This window comes from Felis catus, chromosome C1 (assembly GCF_018350175.1).
Source record: "Felis catus isolate Fca126 chromosome C1, F.catus_Fca126_mat1.0, whole genome shotgun sequence".
Classification (NCBI taxonomy): Eukaryota; Metazoa; Chordata; class Mammalia; order Carnivora; family Felidae; genus Felis; species Felis catus.
Genome location: NC_058375.1, coordinates 17,934,240 through 17,958,272, shown reverse-complemented (window position 1 = coordinate 17,958,272; position 24,033 = coordinate 17,934,240). Strand labels below are relative to the sequence as shown.

At 51.1% G+C, this 24,033-nt stretch overlaps 1 protein-coding gene across 1 annotated transcript; it reads left to right on the top strand.

Moving 5' to 3' along the window:
• The first annotated feature begins 735 nt into the window (after positions 1–735).
• On the top strand, positions 736–22,530 carry IFNLR1 (interferon lambda receptor 1). The gene is made up of 7 exons (XM_023260058.2): positions 736–1,153; positions 4,566–4,689; positions 12,184–12,368; positions 14,781–14,923; positions 17,195–17,354; positions 17,681–17,814; positions 18,790–22,530. Exons 1-7 carry the CDS (start codon positions 835–837, stop codon positions 19,558–19,560), a joined length of 1,836 nt encoding a protein of 611 aa, XP_023115826.1. The 5' UTR covers positions 736–834; the 3' UTR covers positions 19,561–22,530.
• The last annotated feature ends 1,503 nt before the right edge of the window (positions 22,531–24,033 follow it).

Genomic DNA, 24,033 nt, shown 5'->3' with positions numbered 1-24,033 from the left:
GCCGGGTGCCGAATCCAGAACCCAGCACCTGCATAAGCTCTCTGGGTCCTCCAAATGGCAGTTTCCTCTTCTGTAAAGAGGAGGCAATACCTCCTTGGAAGTACTGGGAAATAGAAAAAATGAAAAGAGAAAGAGAAGAAGATAACGTTTAATAAAGGAGAGCAATGATCACCTTTAGAATCTTGTCGGAAAAGCGATACAAATTATTGAAAAGCTTAGAAACTAAACATGAGCAGAAAGAAGAAACTTAAAATACATGTGTATAATATAGAATACATATATATTACATAATATATAATATGTATGTTATATATATATTATAGATTATATAATACACATGTATTACATATATACATGTACATATATAATACATGTATTATATTATAACGATATACATAATACATATATAATACACAGCACACATATATAATATACATATCTGTATACACACATGTGTATAATATGTATACATATAATCTGTACAATATACACATATGTATATTACATATGTGTGATGTATTATATATATTTATATCCTCACCACCCAGAAGTTAACAACCACCCACATATCGGTGTATATCCTCGATCTGTTATCCATGCTTATGCGCACACATATTTTTTTTTTTAATGGGACCATATTTTGCTACTTGCTTTTCTGCCTCTCGAGGACGGACACCGCCAATGGTGTCTGGGGCTGTGCTGTTGAACTGGCCCTGAACTCTTCGTGCTGTTTGACTCGGCTCCCGTACTGGAACCCCTAACTGTGGCCGTTGGTCATCAACCCTTCTCCTTCCCTCCCCCCAGGCATGGCTTTACTGATCCGCCACCCCCAGGATGCGGCGGAGCAAACCGCCACGCACACCCGGAGGAGTTTCCAGCCGTCTTGGAGCCGCGGTGGCGCGGGGAGCCGGCGGGCCGCCCAGCTCGCCGCGCCGGGGCTGCCCCCGGGGAAGCCCCCGCCGAGTCCCGGCCCGCGGGGGCGGGGCCCGCGGCTCGGCCTCCCATTGGCTGCCGTCCGCAACCACCTGCCGGCCGGCGGGCGGCGGGGCCGGAGCGGGGACCTGGCGGCGCCCGGCGGGCAGCGCAGGAGCCGGCCTGGCGGGGCTCGGCCGGTGGGTCCCCCTGCTCCTGTGCCTGCTGCAGTCCACTCAAGGTAAGGGCGGGGGGCCGCGGGGCGGGCGGGGGGGGGGGGGTGCCGCGGGGCGCCTGCCCTGGGCGGCGGAGCTCCCGGAAGGAGGGAAGTGGCCTCAGCCCGGCCGCCGCCAGAGGAGGGGATGCGAATCCGCCCTGCCCACCCACCGCCCGTTTTCTTCTACACGGCGGCTTGGAACTCGACACACCCGAGTCTTTGCAATTGCTTTCCGGGAGGAAAGAGACCCAGATTCCTACCGCCAACCCAGCTCCAGGTGAACAGGAAAAGACGGTGGCAGTTTAAAACGCAGCTGCATTGATTTACAGAGTGCTGTTTCAGGTTTCCCCGAGAGCCCTGTCCTCTGCATTCACAGGACGCTGGATCCTCGGTACCCGGGGAAGTTCAGGGGAGTGCCCTGCCCTCCCCCGGTGCCGCCATCCTTTCCCCCTGCGCGGTTTCAGAAGTTCCTCCCAGACCTGAGGGGAGGGAGCTCTGGCTTAGTCTGTGTGCTGCTGTTACTCTAACGAAAGCCACCTTTTTTTCTGAGCTCCCACGGGTAAATAAGGTGGCAGGGTACAAAACACCCCCGGATAGGACCCACCCGCCAAACCCCAACCAATCAGGAGAAGGTCCCAATATTGCCCCCAGTCTTAGGCTTCCTAGTCTTCCGCTAACAATTTAAGACCCAGAAGGGCCCTGGGGCACAAGCTAATACTGATAATTAATACTAAGACTTCTTTGTGCTGGGCACATTACCCTATTGAAAGCGAAACAACCCAACCCTTCTATGAGGTAGGGTCTATTTTCTCCCTTTACAGATGGGGAAGCTGAGGCCCAGGGCACTGAGGGGAATGGCCCAGGAAGGAAAGCGCAGGTGAGACCCCTGAAGAGAAGGCTAAGGCTGAAGCAAGCTTTGGCTATGGGGTGGGTGGCCAGAGCAGGACCGTCCGTCCACCTGGGTCAGCTCAGGGATGCCCCAGCCCCTGGCACCTCTGCGCAGTGACTGTTGTTGCGGCTGGTAAGGGACAGTGTACCTGTGTGTGAGGGGTGGGGGTCCTCTGTCCCCCTGTTTCGCTGTCAAACTCAATAGTTTTCCCATCTGGGCCTAACGCTACTTTTACCGGAGGAACACTTAATGTACCCAACACAAACTGTGTGATAGTTTAGGGTGAAGGTCAGCCAGATCCAGGTTCAGATCCTGGCCCCCACGCAAACTGGCTGTGTAGCCTCAGGCCTATTGCCTACTGTCTGTCTGTGAATCTAGTGCCCCTGCACGGAAGGAGAATGGCACCTACCCTATAGGCTGGTTCGTCCTGAGGGTTGAAGGAGGCTTTGTGGATAAAGTGCCAGACCAGGGCCTCCCACCCTTTGAAGGCTCAGTTAATAAGGTAACTACTGTCATGGCTATTTCTCCACTGTGGCCAAGTTCAGACTTTGGGCCTGTCCTGCCCACAAGATACCTTATAAGCTGAAAAAAAAAAAAAAAGGATACCTTATAAGCTGATTGCAGATAGACTTTGGCCTCTGCTGGTCACCAGCCGGAAAGCTGGGAACAATGATAGCGCCTGTACCCCAGTGACCCAGTTCCTGCCAGAGATCACAGGATGGGGTGGAAGCAGGTACCCACATTTGGGTTAAAAGACCAGAAGCGGGGAGCCATGCTGAGAGCCATCGGTACAACCACCCTCCACCCTGATGCCATTCTGTAACCTGTATGGATTTCCACCATGGCCCACGTGACACTTCAGGGCGCTGAATTCTCCCTTGGGTCCACGAGCTTCTAAAGGGCAGGAATGGAATTGTGTTCCCCTGTGAAACTCGTGGCACAGATGTCATTGGCCAATAGCGGTTCACAGATGTTGGAAGAATAAAGCTGAACAGGCCCCACGAGAACGTAGAGGAGGAAGTATGATCAGGAGCTCAGAATTTGGGGTTGGCTAGGCCTGGATGTGAATTCTGATTCTACAGCTTATTACCTGAGAAGGCCTGTTTCCTCATGTGTAATGTGATGGTCACAGTTAGTACCTACATCCTAGGGATGTGGGGAGGATTCAAAGAAATGCAACCAATGTACTTAGCGTAGTTCCTGGCACATAGTTAGGATGCAAAGCCCATTAGCTGCGGTCATCATCATCAGTCAGATGTGTCCCACCATCAGTCACCACTACCATTTCTTAGAGATATCAGGAAAGACTTCCCGAGGGAAGTGACTTTGGAATCAAGTCTTTAAAGGATTAGATGGTGAAAAAAAATTAGAAGGTGAACAAACACCAGGCAGTCGAAGACCCCTGGGTTCAGACGTACCCAAGAGAACGCAGTAGTTTGAGAAGGACAAGAAACAAGGTTGGCTGGAGCCTAGTGAGCCGACTGGGGAGAGGTTGACAAGATGGCCGGTCATGGACCTCACTAAGGAGCGTGGACATTTTTCTAAGGGTGAGGGAAGGGCATAGCACTGGGAAGAGGTGTCATCAGGTGTATATTTCAGAAGATGAGGGTTAGCAGTGAGGAAGAGGTGCCGAAGAGGGGAAGCAGAAGCCAGTTAAGGGTGGTAGGGGAAAGTGTCACTGGGACAGTGACATCTGGGCAGAGATGTGAAGGAAACAGAGGAGCGAGCCTGCTAGAGATCCAGGGGGAGAACAGTCTAGGCGGAGGGAACAGCTTGTGGAGAGGCCTGGAGGAAGAGGGTGCCTGGCAGGCTCTAGAAACAGCAGAGAGGCCAGTGTGGCTGAAGAGCAGTGGGCACGGGGAGAGCGGTGGCTGGGATTAGGTAAATCTTGTGCAGGATTATAAAGACTTTGGGTTTAACCTTGAATGAAGTGAAAGCCAGTTGAGGGTTTAAAGCAGAAACGCCGCATGATCGGACTCTCACCTTAACCCTTGCTGCTTGCTCTGTGGAGAACGGGCAAGATTGGAAGCAGGGAGACCAGTTGGGCGGCCTTTGGACTAATCCAAATGATCACAACAGTCATTCAGTCAACAAATATTTATTGTGCACCTACTCTGAGCCCGGGACCGTTGCAGACAGGCTCTGGGGACATGGCTACGACCAGAGCTGAGCCCCTGCTCCTGAGACCCTGTTCCCTCCTGGAGCCCAGGAAATCCAGTAGGTGGTTCCTGTCCTGCGGTGTGCTTCTGAAACCCTCATGTGCCGGAATGGGCAGGAGCTTCCTGTCCATAGGACAGAGCAGCCACTGAGGCCTACGGAGGGGAAGGGGCTGCGATACAGCCGGTCCGTGGCAAGGCCGTGATTGGAGTCCTGACCCTGGGCTCCCAGCCGACACCATGTCCCCTGTGCTCTAGCCACCCCAGATGACTCCTGGTTCTCAAACTCGGTGAGCGCCCGACTGCCCAGCCCGCCACTGGTCAGCTCCAAATGGCCCACGTCAAGAGCAGCCGGGAGCTCCAGGCTTCAGGACCTCTTTCTCTCCCACAGGGAGGCCCCATCTGGCTCCTCCTCAGAACGTGACGCTGCTCTCCCGGAACTTCAGTGTGTACCTGACATGGCTCCCAGGGCCTGGCTACTCCCAGAATGTGACCTATTTTGTGGCCTACCAAAGGTAGAGGGGAGCCTCCAGTCTGGCGTTCGGGGAGACTGAGGAGGTGGGCCGAGGCTGGAGGGGCTTGTGTGGGCCCGCTGCGGGGTGTGGCCATCTTCCCGGTTCCCTGTGTCCCGGGGGAGATAGCATGGGCAGCTACCTGGAGGGAATGAGATAAAGGTCTGGCGGCGAGAATGATGTTGACTAGGGCACAGGGCACAGGTGATGGGCCCGCAGGGGGTGGGGACGATCTCTGAGAAGAGTCAGAACACGGCTTGAGGAGAGCTACGAGGGCCCAGTGGTAGAATTCTCCAGGGCCTGGGGGAGGTGCTTGGAGTTGTGCCAGCTGACAAGGGAGGGCACACGTATCTCCTGCAGAGCCTGTGTTAGGCGTCGCTCCACAACCTTCCCCCTACGGCGACTTGAGGTCCTGCCCAACGGGCGGTCCAGGCCAACCCAGAGGAATCTGAAAGTGGAAGCAAATTTGCCATCTTTGCACCCAGATGGGAGTCACTTGAGGTTCTTTCCTCAAGAACCTTGAGGTCACTTGAGGAGGGTACAGTGATAAAAGCAGAGAGGCAGGAGGACTCCTCTAGGATTGGCGAGGAGGAGGAAGCAGGAAGGGGAAGGTGAGCTCTGTGGACTCGGGACCCGCCTGTGCCAGGCTGAGCGCTAAGGTCTCGCGTGAGGAGTTCACTTTTTGCTCCCTGGATCCCCAGGCATGCCTGCATTTCCCCCATCTTAGAGGCGAGGAGCCTGAGCTCAGAGAGGTGCTGTGACTTACCCCAGGAAACCAAGGATGGAACCAGAAGAAACAGCCAAGTCCCTCCGACCCCAAAGCTCGTGCGCTTCCTGTTCTGTCATGGTCCCTCCTTCTGTAGCGTCCAGACACGAGCGATGGGGGCCTGCCTTGCAAAAGGGCACACGGGCCAGCAAGCTTTCAAAAAAAAAGAACTGTAAGGGGGGGGCGCGTGGGGGGCTCAGTCACTTAAGCATTCGACTCTTGGTTTCGGCTCAGGTCATGAGTTCGGCTCAGGTTTGTGAGTTCGAGCCCTACGTTGGGCCCTGAGCTGGCGGTGCAGAGCCTGCTTGGGATCCTCTCTCCCTCTCTCTGCCTCTCCCCTGCTTGTGTGCGCTCTCTCTCAAAATAAGTAAGTAAACTTAAAAAAAAAAAAAAAAAAAGAACTGTACAGAAATATATCAGGAGGCCGAAAACACCTAACATGTCCCGTGTCGGCACATTAAGTGTCCTTATTGACACACAGCCCTGTGAGGAGGGAGCAGCCGAGGCCTTCTGCAAGAGGATATTTTGCTCAAAGCCCCATAGCTGGGAATAGTAGAGACAGAATAAACTGATTAGGGTTGAAAGTCCATCCTCTGGACTTTGTGATGTTTTCCTTCCCCTTGACGCTTTTAAACACCTGTGAGGATTCTAAAATGATGATATTCTAATTGTATCATTTTCTTTTCATGGATTAGTTGGAACTATTTTACAAAGACATGCTTCCTCTCCTGTAGTATGTGATATTCAGTGGTCCTCTTCAGATGGGCGAGATGGGACATATCCTTCATTTTTTTTTTTCTCAAGTTTTCAAGATCACGAATTGAATTCCTTCTCATCTCCCAAAGGTGATCAATTTTTTTTTTAATTTTTTTTTCCAACATTTATTTATTTTTGGGACAGAGAGAGACAGAGCATGAACGGGGGAGGGGCAGAGAGAGAGGGAGACACAGAATCGGAAACAGGCTCCAGGCTCCGAGCCATCAGCCCAGAGCCTGACGCGGGCTCGAACTCACGGACCGCGAGATCGTGACCTGGCTGAAGTCGGACGCTTAACCGACTGCGCCACCCAGGCGCCTCAATTTTTTTTTTAATCGTTATGAACTCGAGTGCTTAAACATATCTGCTGGTTTCAATCCATTGCAACCTGTCTACTCATTAAAACTTGAATTGTCCCATCTCTGGCCAGCAAAACATCTTTTCAGGTTGGCTCCAGAGTCCTTTTAATTTGACTCTGGTAGTTTTGATTATTGCTTTTATAACAAGATGTTCCAGGATCATTTGCACAATTCCTGACCTAAAACCAGAATCAGCCATTTGTCCACTTAGTAGAAAATGGTTTTTTTTTTTTTTTTAATTTTTTTTTTAACGTTTTATTTATTTTTGAGACAGAGAGAGACAGAGCATGAACAGGGGAGGGTGAGAGAGAGAGAGGGAGACACAGAATCCCAAACAGGCTCCAGACTCTGAGCTGTCAGCACAGAGCCCGATGCGGGGCTCGAACTCACGGACTGCGAGAGCATGACCTGAGCCGAAGTCAGATGCTTAACTGACTGAGCCACCCAGGTGCCCCTAGAAAATGGTTTTAAAGGAGGACACACACAATGTGTATGTTAGCTGTGCTGATCACTACTTAGCTATTGCTTTAGATTTTTTCAGTGAGTGTGAAATGGGTAGATAGATAACTATAATTCCACCTCTGTTCCTGACTTCTGCTGAGATGGGTGATTAAATCAGCAAGCCCCATCCGTGATCTCCTTATGAAATGAGTTTTCAACCACACCCATGGTCTTCCTTCTAGAACATGCTTTCTAATTTTTTGCCATATGCATAGGCTGAGAATTTTCTACTTCTTGTTTCTTTTTGCTTAACAGTCCCTTCTATGTGCCTGTCTTCCTCTCTCCGTTTACCATAAGCAGTAAGGAGAAATCTGGCCACATCTTCAACACTTTGCTTAGAAATCTCCTCAGCTGGGGCGCCTGGATGTCTTAGTCAGTTGAACATCTGTCTCTTGATTTCTGCTCAGGTCATGATCCCAGGGTTGTGAGATCGAATCTGCATTGGGCTCTGCACTGAGTGTGGATCCTACTTAAGATTCTCTCTCTCTCTCTCTCTCTCTCTCTCTCTCTCTCTCTCTCTCTCTCTCTCTCCCCCCTTCTCTCCCTCTCTCTTTCTCTCTCCCTCCCTCTGCCCCTTCCCCACTCACATTCTCTCTCTAAAAAAAAAAAAAGAAAGAAAGAAATCTCCTCAGCTAAATATCTAAGTTCATCACTTTCAACTTCTATTTCCCACAAAACACCAAAACACAATTCAGCCAAGTCTCTGCCACTTTATAACAACGATCGCCTTTCCCCCAGTTTCCAGTAAGACGTTCCTCCTTTGCATCTGAGCTCTCCCCACAACCACCTTTGGCTCCATAGTCCTACCGATGGTCTCTTCAAGGCACTCTAGGCATTTTCTAGCACGCACCTGAAAAATCTCTCCCACCTCTACCCAAACCCAGGGGCAAAGCCACTTTCACATTTCTGGCTATTTCTTACATTAGCACCTGATTTCTGGTACCAAAATCTGTATTAGTCTGCTAGGACTACCATGACAAAATACTATAGCCTGAGTGGTTTAAACAACAGAAATTTATTTTCTCTGTTTTGGAGGCTGGAAGTCCAAGATCGAGATATCAGCCCGTTTGCTTTCTCCTGAAGCGTCTCTCCTTGGCCGTGGAAACCGGTCACCTTCTCTCTGTTCTCACATGACCTTTTCTCTGTGTGAGAGTATGCCTGGTAGCCTTTTCTTTTCTTTAAAGACTATAAGTCCAGGGTGCCTGAGTGGCTCAGTCAGTTAAACGTCTGACTTCCGCTCAGGTCATGATCTCGCGGTTTGTGAGTTCGAGCCCCGCGTCGGGCTCTGTGCTGACAGCTCAGAGCCTGGAGCCTGTTTCGGATTCTGTGTCTCCCTCTCTCTCTGCTCCTCCCCACTCATGCTCTTTCTCTCAAAAATAAATAAACATTAAAAAAATTTTTTTTAACTATTAAGTCCGGTTGGTTTAGGGTCCCACCCTTATGACCACATTCAATCTTAATTATCTTTTTATTTAAAAATTTTTAATGTTTCTTTTTATTTTTGAGAGAGAGCGAGCAAGTGGAAGAGGGGTAGAGACAGAGGGAGACACAGAATCTGAAGCAGGATCCAGGCTCTGAGCTGTCAGCACAGAGCCCGATGCAAGGCTTGAACTCACAAACTGCAAGATCATGACCTGAGCCGAAGTCAGACACTCAACTGACTGAGCCACCCAGGCGCCCCTTAATCACCTTTTTAAAGGCCCCATCTCCAAAAGCCTATACAGTCATCGGGGGTTAGGGCTTTGGCATTTGAATTTGGGAGGGAGGAATGCAATTTAGTCCATAATATCTAATAAACTGGATTTCATCAAATTTAAAACTTTTAGTCTTTAAAAAAAAAAAGCTTAAAGAAAATGAAAAAAATCCAGCCACTGAGAAAAAGATGTTTACAATATATACACTGGAAAAAGACTAGTATCCAAAATAGATAAAGAACTCCTGCATCTCAATAAGAAGACAAGTCACCTGAAAAAAACTGGAATAATCACTTCACAAAAAAGTGCACGAGTGGCCAATAAGGAGTGTCGAAAAGATGTTCGACAACCTGAGTCATTAGGGAAAGGCAAATTAAAGCTACAATGAAACGCAACCACACACCAACTAGAATGGCTAAAATTAAAAGGACTGACAATACTAAGTGTTGACAAGCATGTGGAGGAACTAGAACTCTCCTGCATTGTTGGTGGGAATGTACAGTCACTTTGGAAATCAACTTGACAGTTTCTTGTCAAGTTTCCCCTTCAGTTACCAAATCTCCCAGATTCTACTCCTAAAGCTTTATTTAAAAGAAATGAAAACATGTCCATACAAAGACTTGTACGTGAACATTCATAGCACTGTAATTCATAATAGCTCTGTTACGGACTGAATTGTATACCCTCATATTCATAGCCTGAAGCTCTAACCCCCTACATGATTGTATGTGGAGATAGGGCCTTTCAAGAAGAAATTAAGATCAAATGCGGTCATAAGGGTGGGGCCCTAAGCCAATAGGACTATGTATTAATATTTCGGTTAATAATTTGCTGATGGTTTGGGGTGCCTGGGTGGCTCAGTTGGCCGAGCGTCTGACTTCAGCTCAGGTCATGATCTCATGGTTCGTGAGTTCGAGCCCCGCATCGGGCTCTGTGCTGACAGCTCAGAGCCTGGAGCCTGCTTCCGATTCTGTGTCCCCCTCTCTCTCTGCCCCTCCCCTGTTCATGCTCTGTCTCTCTCTGTCTCAAAAATAAATAAAAAATTTTAAAAAATAATAATTTGCTGATGGTTCACGTGTGGCTCAACCAATGTTTTCAGTCCTATTTATGTTCATTAAGCCAACTTTGATAATTACGTTGTTCTTTTTTTGTGTGCTTTACATATTTAATAATTATTTTTACTTGTTCAATCTTCAATTACTGAGTGAGGCATATTAAACATTTCTTATTATAATTGTGGTTTTTCTGTTTCTTCCTATAGTTTTGTCTGGTTTTGCTGTCTAGAGTGTGTATCTATTTAGCAGGCACATATAAGGGAGAATTTTTTTTAATATATAATTTATTGTTAAATTGGTTTCCATCAAACACCCAGTGCCCATCCCCACAGGTGCCCTCCTCGATGCCCATCCCCCACTCCCCCCCCCCCCATCAACCCTCAGTTTGTTCTCCATATAAGAGTCTCTTACGGTTTGCCTCCTTCCTTCTCTGTTTGTAACTTTTTTTTCCCCTTTCCCTCCCCCCTGGCCTTCTGTTAAGTTTCTCAGGATCCACATGTGAGTGAAAACATATGGTGTCGATCTTTCTCTGACTGACTTATTTCACTTAGCGTAATACTCAGGGAGAATTTTTTTTAATGTTTATTTAGTTTGAGAGAGACAAAGTGGGAGTGGGAGAGGGGCAGGGAGAGAACCTTATGCAGCCCCCATGCTCAGCGTGGAGCCAGACGCGGGGCTCAGTCCCACGACCCATGAGATCATGACCTGAGCCGAGATCAAGAGTCAGACCTTCAACCGACTGAGCCACCCAGGCGCCCCGGGGAGAGTGTTTTTCATATCATCCCGGGAAACGGAATAATTTTTCATTATGTGATGATTCTTTTCCCCTTTAGTATTTCTTTGGACTTTGAAGTTTATATTTTGTCTCATGTTAATATAGGGGCGCCTGGGTGATTCAGTTGGTGGAGTGTCTGACTCTTGATTTCGGCTCAGGTCATGATCTCACGGTTCGTGGGTTCGAGCCCCACGTCAGGCTCTGTGCTGACAGCTTGGAGCCTGGGGCCTGTTTTGGGTTCTGTGTCTCCCTCTCTCTCTCTCTGCCCCTCCCCCACTCGTGCTCTGTTTCTCTCTCTCTCTCTCTCTCAAAAATAAATACACATAAAAAAATTGAATAAACTAGACCAGGTTTCATTTTATTGTTAACGTTTATATACTGTAGCTCCACCAAGAAACAAAACAGGAGTTCTTTCCAAAAATCTGCCCTCTCTGCTGCCCCCATCTAGCCTCCTCCACTCACGGGTCGTTCAGTTCCCAAACCCAGGAGTCGCTCTGGTTTCTCCCTGCCTCATGTTCCACATCCAGTCTACGAGCAAGTCCTGTTGGCCTTACCTCCAAAATATAACCCCAGTCCAGCCCATTCCTGCCACCCTCACCTCTCTTTTCTCTTAGACCACTGCTGCGGCCTCCCAGCTGGTTTATCAGAGGTTGCTCTCTCAAAAACAGAAATTAGGTCACCTCAGCCCCCCCCGTTCAGAACTTTCCAGTGGCTTCCTAGCACACTTGAAATAAAATCCAAGCTCCTTGGCAAGACGGGAAGTCCCTGCCTGCTCTTCCCACCCACCCCTGTGCCCACACCTCTCCCCGCCTCACCCACTGGCCTTGAGCCCCGCTGGCCTCCTTGCTTTTTTCTGGACACTTCCTTCCCCCAGGCCTTCACCCGGCTGCTTTGCCATTGCGGCCTCAATATTACCTTCCTGGCCTTTCCTGAGCCACCTGTGGAAAGGAGTTCCCCCCGACCCCTCCCCCCACCCCCTGCCATGCCATTCCCCCTTGTCACTGCACCTACCTGCTCCCGGATTTACCTCAGTGATGTGATGATTGTCTCTCACCCCTTCCCCGTCACGTTCCCGAGGGCAGGACCTGCCCGGCATTGCCAGTTCCCCAGGAATAATGCCCGGGGTGCTGGTCCCTTCTTTGGACCCCGGTGTTCTCAGAACACGCGCATCACAGGCCTGCGGGTCCCCGCTGACAGCCACCCAGCATCCAGCACGATGCCTGGCACACAGCAGGTGGCCCGCAAGGCCTGAGCGGAGACGAACGTGGGCAGTGGATGCTGGTACCAGTGATGGCAGGCACCATGCAGCCCTGGGGAGGCAGGAGGAGGAGGAGGAGGAGGAGGAGGGAGGCTGGCCTGCCGGGGGCCCCGGAGCTAGTGAGGGACGCAGCCGGGATCCCACCGCGTGCTTCTCTCCAGAGCCTGAGCTCCTAACCGGACTGTTCTCACTCTGTCCCAGCCCGTGGCTGGCTGATAGGGCAGACTGGTGGACGATCAGGCGGATGAAGGGACAAGGGAGCCAGTGTTCTCCAAGCTCCCTGGCCCCAGAGGCTGAGTCTGCAGGCCCACGCTCTCCTGTCTCCTCCCTCAGCGCTCCGACCCCCAGACGGTGGCGAAAAGTGAACCAGTGTGCGGGAACCAAAGAGCTGGCCTGTTCTCTGATGTGCCTGGAGAAACAAGACCTGTACAACAAGTTCAAGGGGCGTGTGTGGGCAGTTTCTACCGGCTCCAGGTCCCCCCCGGTGGAGTCCAAGTACCTGGATTACCTTTTTGACGGTAGGTCTGGGGCTAAGGGACCAGGTGGGAGGCTCCCTGTCCAGGCCCTGCTGTCCCGGCCACTGTCTCCACTTCTCCAAAGCAGAGGCAGCCCCACGTAGCCTGGCATTGTGGCAGGGTGTCAGGGGAGTTCTGCCGGCATATGCTTGGTGCTATTTTTTATGTCCAAGTTCTCTTTAAGAAACAATTTTTTTTAAATGCCAGTTGATGGGGCGCCTGGGTGGCGCAGTCGGTTAAGCGTCCGACTTCAGCCAGGTCACGATCTCGCGGTCCGTGAGTTCGAGCCCCGCGTCGGGCTCTGGGCTGATGGCTCGGAGCCTGGAGCCTGTTTCCGATTCTGTGTCTCCCTCTCTCTCTGCCCCTCCCCCGTTCATGCTCTGTCTCTCTCTGTCCCAAAAATAAATAAACGTTGAAAAAAATTAAAAATAAATAAATAAATGCCAGTTGCAAAATAACTCCTGTACAGTGTAGAAATTGGGGGTGGGGGGGGGCAAAGAAAATAGAAATAGAGAGGAAATCATCCCCCATGTGTACCACATTCAGAAATCACCAGTGTTGGGGTGCCTGGGTGGCTCAATCAGTAAAGTGTCCGACCTCTGCTTAAGCCATGATCTCGCAGTTCATGGGTTCGAGCCCCGCAGTGGGCTCTGTGCTGACAGCTCAGAGCCTGGAGCCTGTTTCGGATCCTGTGTCTCCCTGTCTCTCTGCCCCTCCCCCGTTCGTGGTCTGTCTCTCAAAAATAAATAAATAAATGTCATAAAAACAAACAAACAAACACTGAGTGAGGAGAGCACTTTTCTCTTCCCAGTATATATTTTATTTCTAATCCTAACGACAGACCTGTGGGGTTCATTTTCATTGCCCCATTAAAAAAAATAATAATAAGTAAGATTCACAAAAGTTAAGGAAATTGCCAGGACACACAGTTAGTAAGGGATGGAGATGGAACGTGAATCTGGGTCTTTCTAGTCTTGAACACGGTATTTGAACCAGACCAAGAGTGAGGCGGGGTGGTAAGAAGGAGAAGATAAATACTCAGACAATATCCTCACGGAGCTGAGATCTGTAACTTGCTGCCCAGCCTTCTCAAAATACTTGCGAGCAAATTAAGGCTCGGATGGAGAGGAGGAAGGGCTTGAATGAAGGGTGGCAGGGAGGGAGAGTAGGAAGGAAGAAGAACTGACTTGGGTACAAGCTGGCTGGGTGGATGGATGAAAAGGGTAGAAGGACGGATGGGTAAGAAGAAAGGACGCATGGAGGGGGTGCAGAGGACACGGTGGAGGAGGGGAAGGAAGAAGGCTACATGGAAAGACATGCTCACCAGGAAGGAAGTATGTGTGGATGGGAAAGATGGAGAACAGGAAGGAAAGGCAGATGGACGGGTCACGGGCTAGATGGAAGCAAATAGAAGGTTGACTGGCTGCCTGGGAAGGGACGGAAGGACAGGAGGAAAGGAGAACAAGGGAGGGGGGACAGACAAGAAGGAAAGATGTATGGAAAGTGAAGAAGAATGGATGGATGGGGAGGGTGGATGGGAGGAGAGCAGGTGGTTGGCTAGACTAAAGGCAGGAAGACAGTATAAAGGAAGAGGAAGGAAGGAAGGGTGGGAAGGCGAGCGGGCAGACAGGCTAGAAGAGCGAAGGATGAACAGGTGGATGGACGGACGGACAGGATGGACAGGAATAAGAGATTAGAAGGAAAGAGGCGTTGAGGAGGTTACTTTTGTAAGTAGTATTAATGTTGGCTTTGCCTCCGCCTCCCTAAAGCTCTCCTGATTCTCCCATAGCACGGTCCATGCCGGAATGACCTTTCCTGCCTTTTCCTGCCCTCGGCTGTGGCCCTGGTCATTTTCTCGCTTGAGTTTCGGTAGTTTGCATACTTCATTTCCCCCGAATTTCCTCCAGCTCCTGGAGGTCAAGATCCCCGTTCCCTCCAGCTCCCTGCCCAGGGCTTAATAGGTAATCGGAGTCCATGGACTCTGACCCACAGAACCGAGATAATGCGTGTGTGTTGTTTGCAGCTGCTCTGTGGTGATGTGGCACCAAGTGGGCAAGATTCTGACAGCCCAGCGATACGGGAAGGGCGCCCAGGTGCAAGGGACAGCATGAGGAAAGGCAGGTTAGCTGTGAGCTTGGCCTGTTCATTTGACCTCTCCGAGCCTCAGTTTGCCTCTTCTGTAAGATGGGAATAGTGGTAGGTCCCTTCCAAGGTCACTGCAAGACTTCAACCAAATGGCTTGAAGGCTCTTGATGCAAACACTAGAGCCATTTTTCCCTTTCTAGGAGCGGTCTCTGGGCTGGGGGCGGGGCTTGGGGGGGAGCAGGGAGGGGGGTGTGGGTTGGAGGGTGGGGGAGCAGACCTGCCTGGGGGCAGGGGGATAGATGCTGACAGGTCCGGTTCTATTTCTGCCAGTGGAGCCAGCCCCACCCGTCCTGGTAGTCACCCGGAAGGAGGAGATTCTGAGCATCAATGCCACATATCAGCTGCCACACTGCATGCCCCCACCGGATCTGAAGTACGAGGTGGATTTCTGGAAGGAGGGAACAAAGAATAAGGTAGGAAGCCTCTTTCCTGCCCTCTGGCTGGACCCGCCCCCCCCCCATCCCCTACCGCCCCACCAAAACCCAGTGCCTCTCACCCTCCCTGCCTGCTTTCTGCACACCAACTCCAGGAAGCCTTCCCCACATACCCCCGCCCCTGGCAGTCAGTCCCTGACTCTGTGCAGCACGATTGGCCTGCGGCCCACCCCTGCCCTTTTCCCCCTAAGAGGCCAAGTACAGGGTATCCTGCCCCTTCGCATTATAGGTGGTAACAGCACAGTTTTTCTACCCAATATACATATATATATTTCATTTTTAATTACGAAATCCTTTTTTCCCAATGATATCTGATTGAAGCATGAGAGGCGCTAGGAAGCCTGCTGGCCAAGCCCCTGGATTCATTACCAAAAAATCAGAAAGTACAGATACGCTCTAGGAAGAAAACTAAAAGTACCCAGAGACTACCACAAATACCCAGCTTCAGACTCGTTTCTCACATACGAACATGTGCCTGTCTGCACATGTTTATTGATGGCAGAGGTCGGCCAACTTTTCCTGTAAAGAGCCAGATAGCAAATGTTTTTTGAATTTGAGAGTCATGTGGGCTTTCACAGCTAGTCAACTCTACGTCTACTGCACAGAAGGAGCCATAGACACTAGGTCTATAAATGGGCATAGCTGTGTTCTAGGAAAACGCCGTGTACAAAAATGGTGGCAAGCCACATTTGACCCGTGTAGTTTACTGTCCCCTGTTTTTGTTCTTTCTGTCTTGCTGAACCAGCATTCACACTCCTGACACTCTGCATATGTACTCTGGATCCCAGGGATATAGATCGTCTTCACATGGTCCCTGCCTTTAAGGATATCTCAAATATTCTAGGGGCAGCTGGGTGGCTCAGTCAGTTAAGCATCTGACTTTGGCTCAGGTCGTGATCTCGTGGTTCGTGGGTTTGAGCCCCACGTCGGGCTCTGTGCTGACAGCTCAGAGCCCAGAGCCTGCTTCGGATTCTGTGTTTCCCTCTCTCTCTGCCCCTCCCCCGCTTGCGCGCGCGCTCTCTCTCTCTCTCTCTCTCTCTCTCTCTCCCTCTCTCTCTCAAAAATAAACAAAGATTAAAAAAATTTTTTTTCTTCAAGAACAACTCAAACATTCTAGACCACCCCCGTCCAATAGAGGTAGAATGTGAGTGGGCGCCCGGGTGACTCAGTTGTTAAGCGTCAGACTTTCGCTCAGGTCATGATCTCGCGATTCATGAGTTCAAGTCCCACATCGGGTGAGCACAAGTCCCACTTCTCTCTCTCTCTCTCTCTCTCTCTCTCTCTCTGCCCCTTGCTCACTTCTGCCTTCTTTCTCTCTCAATAAATACATAAATAAATAAACAAATAAACAAATAAATTTTTAAACAATTAAAAAAAGAAATATAATGTGAACCACATGTGTCATTTTAAATGTTCCTCATTAAATGAAGAAAACCAAGTTAATTTCATTTTAATAATTTATCTCATCCCATAAAATGTTATCATTTCAACATGTAAATAATATGAAAACTGTTGGCATGTTTTACACACTTTTTGCACCTAGTCTTTGAGGTTTTTTTAAGGTTTATTTTTCAGAGAGAGACAGAGAGACAGAGAGACACAGTGTGAGTAGAGGAGGGGCAGAGACAGAAGGAGACACAGCATCTGAAGCAGACTCCAGGCTCCGGGCTGTCAGCACAGAGCCCGACGTGGGGCTCGAACTCACGAGCCGCAAGATCATGACCTGAGCCGAAGTCAGACGCTCAACCGACTGAGCCACCCAGGCGCCCCGCACCCAGTCTTTGGAAGCCCGTGTGTATTTTATAGTTGGAGCGCATCTCAGTTTGGACGAGTCACACTTCAAGTGCTAGTCACCACATGTGACCCACACCAGACTGGGCAGGGAAGGCCTAGCGTTTTCCGGGTCTGTGATGGCTGAATCATGCTCCCTACCCCCAAATACACCGTGAGGCTCCGAGCGCAGGCAGCCTGTGGAATCTGCCCTTCAAAGAGGGACCCGCAGGCCCTGGGGGGCGGCACACAAGGGGCACCTTGAGTGGCAGGGCTGCTTCTGAGCTCAGACCATCTGTACCTCAGGACTCGGTGGAAAAGAAGCCAGATGATGCTGGGAGGTGCTCCCTTAATGCTTAAACTTTAACGCAGGGAAAGATGTGGGGGTCACGGCAGTATCTTGCCAGCCCCACCCTGTCCCGGTTGTGCAGAGCCCATCCCCACAGCAGATCTGCCCACCCCTGTTCTCTCTCCGAACAGACACGATTTCCAGCCACTCCCCGTGGCCAGCCAGTCCAGATCCCCCTGCAGCCAGCCACCAGCGGACCCTACTGCCTCAGTGCCAGAACCATCTACACCTTTGGTGATCCTAAGTACAGTGGGTTCTCTAAGCCTACCTGCTTCTTCCTGGGGGCCCCAGGTGAGTGCAAAGTGGTACAGAAGTGAGGTTTCCCACCCCACCCCCCATCCCCCACCCCGGGACAGACTATCTTTATCATAAGGTGGTCAAGAGCATGGGTCTAGAGATAGACTCACCTCAATTAAAATCCCAGCTTCACCATACCCGCTGTGTGTCTTTGGGTAGCTTACATAACCTCTCTGAATCTTGGCTTCCATAATCTGTAGGGTCGGTATAGTCTTATGAGGATCACGTGGGATAATGTATGCGAAGCCCGCTGCACAGGTGCACTTGATAGATGAGAGCCATGGTCATTGTTTCTGTGGTTTTTGTTCTTCCTTCCTTAGGAGCCAACTGGGTATTCCTGGGGTTGCTACTGCTTCTGCTTCCACTGCTGTTGGTCATTGCCATAGGCCATGTGATCTGGAGGAGGTTCACGGACAACCCCTGGTTTCAGCAGGCAAAGATGCCCTGGGCCCTGGTATGGCAAATCTGGGCATGTGCAACAGAGGGGGAGGGTTGTTTAAGAGTAAGGAAATGGGGCTGGACTTAGACCACAGGTCAGACGGACAGACCAGACTATCAAGATAGTCCACACCGCGAACATCTCCTGTCTTTGTGTTTAAATTTCCACCATTAGTAATTCATTCCTTTGGCGCCAAATTCAAATGGCAAATATTCAATTTGAATTGAATTTCGCCAAAATTCAAATGGGAGGGAGCAGTGCCTTCAGTCTCCATAGCGAAATAACTTCATCGGGTTTGTCAGGTACTGAGAGCAGGGCCACCAGCCTTGGGACTCAGGAGAGATGCCCAGAAGGGGGAAGGGGAGAGGGTGGTACCAAAAGGGGAAATCTTAGAAGGGTCCCAACACTTAGTTCACGGTTTAACCAAGGGTGAGTCTTGCCTCGGCTGACCCTGGGATCCCCTCCCTTGCCTGCTGCCTCACTTCCTTAAGGCTGTGGGCCAGTTGGGGCAGGGGGGATGCCTGGAGAGGTCAGATGGGTCCAATTTGTTCAAATGAGGGTCTGCTGAGGGTGGCTGGGCCATAGGTGAGGTGTGGTGGGCACTTGGGTCAGGATGGCTTTGAGGATGGACTCTGAGTGTCTTGGCCACACAGGAGTGGTTTCAAAGTCCCTGGCGCTGGGACCCGCAGGGAAATCGCAACTGAATGACAACACCTGTGTTAAGAGATTTCTGTGCCCCGCCCCGCCCCTCACCCGATGGTGCCCTGAGCCCCCAGCTCAGTTACCCCAGGGGTAACTTGCCTGATACCCTCTTATGGGCGGCTCTCCCCAGCCCCACTGAAATTTCCTACTCCCTTGCTAGTGTTTCCTGGGATCACTTCCCAAAAGAACTATTTACATTTGAATCTTTGTCTCGGGGTCTGTTTCCGGGGGGACCCAGGCTTCAGGAAAGCCTAAATTTCCCCTTCTTTTCTCCCCTCCCCAAATCAGGACTTTACTGGACACAGACGCCCCGTGGCAACCTTTCAGCCCTGTGGCCCTGAGTCCCCAGATGCCTTGATCCTCCGTCCCCAAAAGGAACTGGCCAGAAGGGTCAGGCCGAGCCCTAGTGTCAGGACCCCAGCCACCGTCCAGGCAGGATCAGAGGAGGACAGTGCTGAGGAGGAGAAGGACGATGAGGAGGACACAGATGACGGTGTCAGCTTCCAGCCCTACATTGAACCACCGCCCTTCCTGGGGCAGGACCACCGGACCCCGGGGCACTCGGAGGTGGGGGGCACCTGGACTCCTCCCAGCCAGGCCGAAGGCTCCTCGGCTGCGGATGCTTCAGACAGAAGCGGGGCCAGCACTGGGGGCTCCTCTCCCCGGGATGAGCCCGAGTCTTGTTGTTTAACCAAGAAGGGACCGGGCCAAGGGCCAGGTGGGGATGGGTGTCAGGAGCCTCTCCTCCTCCACGAATTCTCCCAGGACCTGAGTTTCCTGGAAGATCCCCTGAAAGACAACCTTTCCTCCTGGACCACCTGCTTTTCATCACCAGGGCTCAATCTGGTCCCTGGGGAGCCCCCAGTTTCTCTTCACACACTGACCTTTTGCTGGGACAGCAGCCCTGAGGAGGAAGAGGAGGAGGAGGGGGAAGAAGAAGGAGGAGGAGGGGAGAGGGAATCAGAAATCGAGGGTGACGTTACTGGCAACTGGAGGGCTGAGAGCCTCCAGAAGGCTGAAGTCAGAGGCGGGACACTAGGGCATTACATGGCCAGGTAAGCTTTCTTCAGCATCCCTCCAAGTCTAAGCTTTCCAAGGACCCAAGACGCCACCTGGACTTGAGAGCCTGGGCGCATCCTGCCTGAGTCCATAGAGGGCTCTTACGGCACTTTAGAAACCCCAGCCGCAGCAGCCACCCCATCCTTTGACTCGCCGGCTTCGGGCCGAGCTCTAAGAAGGGTGAGGACAAGAATGGGCCGAGGTCAGAGGCTGACTGGCTGTCACATCACCCCACTGCCTTTGGGGTGACGGGGCAGTCAGAGAAAGCATCCCTGGACAATGTCAGAGGTCAGGTCACAGTAGACAACCAAGGGCTGACGCCACAAGGGACCATCTGGATCTGGGGGGAGGGAGGTTTGGAGCACATCTTTATGAGTGTCATACCTTTCTCCAGCACCTGCTGAGCTCCCGCCGCCCCTGAGTCTCAGCCTCCTGGTTCATGAGTCCTCTAGCGTGGGCCTCAGTGAAGAAAAACCCAGTAAGCAGGGGATAGTCTCTGACTTACAGAATTAACACAGCTTTTTTTTTTTTTTTTTTTTTTGAGAGAGAGAGAGAAAGGGAGAGAGAGAATCCCAAGCAGGTTCTGCGCGGTCAGCACAGAGTCTGACCCGGGCTCACACTCACGAACTGTGAGATCATGACCTGAGCTCAAATCAAGAGTCGGACGCTTAACCAACGAAGCCAACCGGGCGCCCCTCCGCAGCTTTTATTATCAGACAGACCTGGCTTCAAATCCCAGCCATGCCATTTACCAGTCACGTGACTTTGACTAGCAGCATTCACTTTTCTCTGGTCTCCCCTTCGTCTACCTCCTGCCCTCCACCTTCACTTCCTCTCTCCTCCTGGTCAGGAAACCTCACTCTCAGAAGTCCGAGCCCAGCCAACAAGGACCCGGATCGCTCTCCCCTTTCCCAGAAAAGAACCAAGGGATCCACCCTCCAAGGGGTCTGATTTGTTGGGGGTGGGGTAACGACCCGTCAGAGAACTGGACTCCTGGGTCTGTGATCCCTGTTTTAGACCGCACTTTAGACCTCTGGTTATAAAGAAGTCCCATTTTCCCTTCCAATTATGAGACTCGGTGTCTCCTGGAAGCAGGTATGTTAGAAGGTGGCAGAGAGACGGTAAAGTATCCCCCAAACCGAGATGACGCTTTGAGGCCAGGAAACGAAGCAGGCGACTCCGTGCAGTTTTCACAGAGTTTTGTTCAGGGTAATTTACTGATGGGGCGTGGCGGGGGGAGGGGGCGTTGCTGGGGGGAGGATAAGCCACGCAGCTGCATCGGAATTCTCTGCAAAATCCAGACCTCAGCTTGCAGGTTTGAAAGGTCCAGGGGACACTCAGAAGGGCGTTGTAGTGAGATCAGAGGGTTCGCCTGCACCTCAAAGGGCTTGCGTGCCCCTGGTTGACAGCTAGCCTTTAATTAGATCCTGTGCATCAGGAAAGAGAAAGACTATGTTCTCTCTAACGGATTCGTGGGAGGCTAAAACAAGCCGCCCCCCATCCCGGCCTTGGTGGGCATTTCTAAGATATATCTATTAATCTCCGAGGGCCCGGGACACATAGTCCTGAGGAAGGTCGTGGAGCAGACATGAACAGATGGAGAGCCAAAGATGGAGTCAGTGTTGTCAGCCCTCCTACAAGGTGACTAGCCTTACCCGGGGGGTAGCGACGGGTGTTCTCAAACAACTGCCTTGTTAACCTATACCCACCAGGGTACGGGCGAGCATAGCTGAGCGTTCGCCTATAGGGACCAAGCTTTTTGTCATTTTGTGGCTGAGCATCCGAACAATCATGGCCCTGAGACCTGGGCCCTGCCGTGTAGCCAGAACTTACGTTTCGACGTTTGTGAAGAAAGCATCTTTGTAGCCATTTCACCCACACAAGCTTGTTGTTCTGAAGGCAACAAAAAGGCACGACATTAAATGAAGGATCCGGGAAAGGGAATCTGGTCTAGGGGTTCTCCAACCACGCTCCCAAACAGTCTTGGGTTTTATGGGCGGAGGCTGCCAGGGACTACTGGACCCCCACGACAGCCAGAGCAGTCTCCCAGTGTCCCGCTCCACCCCATGGCCTTCCGTGTGAGGCTGTGCTCGGTGGGGAGGGGGCTCCCCTGCTAAAGAAAAAGTTAGCACACTACTTGTTTGATTGAATACCTGTCTTTTGTTTCAAACAAAGAAATGTGCTCTTACTATAGATGAGGTCTTTGGTCTCTGGCCAGCTGGGCCAACCCCTGTGCCCTTGGCCGCGTCAGTCTCAGCAAGGATTTCCGAGGGGCACTGAACTGGCAAGAGGCCTTCACCACTGCTGGGGCTCCCACCTACGTGCACATGCACGCACCCACACGTATGCATTTCTGCAGGAGTTAGGGCTTGTCCACATCCCTGAGCACAGAGGAGGGAAAACACACTGAAAGCCACAGAGCTAGGGAAGGCTGTGGCTCAGGGCCAAGTCTTCAGGAAAATGCCCAGACAGTTGCTAACTGACGTTCTTTCTGAGACCCAGCTGCTTCACGGAGGTAACTTCAAAAAACCAAAAGCCATCATCAGTATTGTCTTGGGCTTCTGAGAAGGAACCATTCGATCCCTTTCCTTAAACCTTGCTGTTGTGTGTGTCGCGCGTGTGTGTTTTTAAGCCTTGTTATTTTTTCAAGCATTGTTTTCCAAGTTTCATTTCTGAGATAGGCCGAGCTTTTTTTAGTAATTCTCAATGCCAGCTCTTTTAGAGTCATTAAGTCATCAACAAAAAGCCATAGGAAGCGTTAGGAGAGAGCATGATGTTCAGTATAATAATTTGTTGGGCATGCTCAGCACTCAACTGTTTACAGAGCCCTCATGTACAGGGCAGCCGGAAAGTGCATAGCGTTAGCCCCGGGGCCGCGGCCTCGGTTGAAGGTTATGGGGGAGACGCCTTATGCTAAAGCCACATTGTATTTCTTTATTTTTTTAAGTGAATAAAAATTTGTTAAATAATTGTTTAAAATTGTATTTGGAAGAGAGAGAGAGAGAGTGCAAGCGGGGGAGGGGGGCGGAGGGAGAGGGAGAATCTTAAGCAGGCTCCCTGCTTAACACAGACTCTGACGCAAGGCTCCATGCCAAGACCCTGGGATCGTGACCTGAGCCAAAATCAAGGATTGCATGCCTAACTGAGCCGCCCAGGTGCCCCAACATTGTATTTCTTTAGCGCACTGAGATTATGTATTGTACCTAGGTGTTTGTATCTATTTCTAATGTTCTAGGTTTATATCACATATAATAATCCCCTAATGGTCTTTGGTATCTACTGTTTTTAGAGAAAATGGCAGGATTGAATGGAGATGTACTGCTATTATTTCTCAAAGGGTCCTCACCACTCATCCCACAAGGATCTTGGGTTGGGGTCCCCAGCGGCTGCCCCAGAGATTGGGATTTGGGAGTAAGAGGTAGTTCTGGGATTCCAGAAAGCACCAAGAGGGGAGTGGGAAGCCAGGCAGGGAGAGAAAGCAGCCTATTCAGCTACATAACCAGATAGGTCACTGTTCTGGGCAGTTGGGACTCAGTCCCCCTGGAGGGCTTTGGGAGTTCAGTATGGAACTCTCCAGATTTGTTCTGCAGGAGCAGGACCTGGGAATGTATTCACCACACCCATTAATCCTATACAGAGGGCCACTCTCTCCCACAAGTCATAGACATGTGCAGTTGGAAGCTATCAAGCTGAGTGCATGAGAAAGGTGAGTGCCGTGGGGCGGGGGCGGGACACTCACACCGCTAGCTACAGTCAGGCCCAAGCTGTGTCCACCACCCTGACATCACACCCTATTGCAACAGTGGTCCGTGGAAGGATACAGAACATCCTCTGTGGCTGGCCTTGCAAACCCGAACTCATTCCAGTAGATCTCTGCCGAGGAGAAGCTCCCAGCTTCCAGTGACTGTCCCAAGGCCACTTGGTAACTGGCCAGCACGGTACCTGCAGATTGTCACCATTTACCGGTGCCAGGGCAGGTGCTAGACCCACGCTGAGCTGATCCAACAAGTCCCTTTCTGGGGAATTCAGAAGTCTTGGCTGCCTGGGTGTAGAACATGTAAATTCCAACCTGCGATGGCCCTGTTTCCCTCTCCAAGGAGCAGGAAAGCACCGTGTGCAGAAGAAACAAGAATGAGGCATCCAGGTGAGCTGCCGAGATGAGAAGTTATAAACCCTGGCTCCCGTCCATCCCCGGAGCCCAGCTGCAGCCCTGTCCCTAGCTTTCTGGCATCGGAGTTTTAAACCATCTCCCCGGGCTGCCTGTTTCTTGTAACCAGATATCCTCACCAATTCACAAAGAGACTGTGCGTATTACAGCTTGTGGTCCGGTTGCAGCAGCTATCCCCTTGAATGGATGTACAGTAGATTCTTTCCAGACAACAGGGCAGAACTTTCTCTCTGAGTGATCCTGATCACCTCCCACTCTGCCTTCTGACACCAGGCCTTTGGAGGGTCTCTTGACCTGTTTGCTGC

Coding starts and splice junctions, on each gene's coding strand:
- IFNLR1 (XM_023260058.2), top strand. CDS start 835: ATGCGGCGGAGCAAACCGCCACGCACACCCGGAGGAGTTTCCAGCCGT. Junction 4,690..12,183: donor TATTTTGTGGCCTACCAAAG/GTAGAGGGGAGC, acceptor CTCCTCCCTCAG/CGCTCCGACCCCCAGACGGT. Junction 14,924..17,194: donor AGGAGGGAACAAAGAATAAG/GTAGGAAGCCTC, acceptor CTCTCCGAACAG/ACACGATTTCCAGCCACTCC.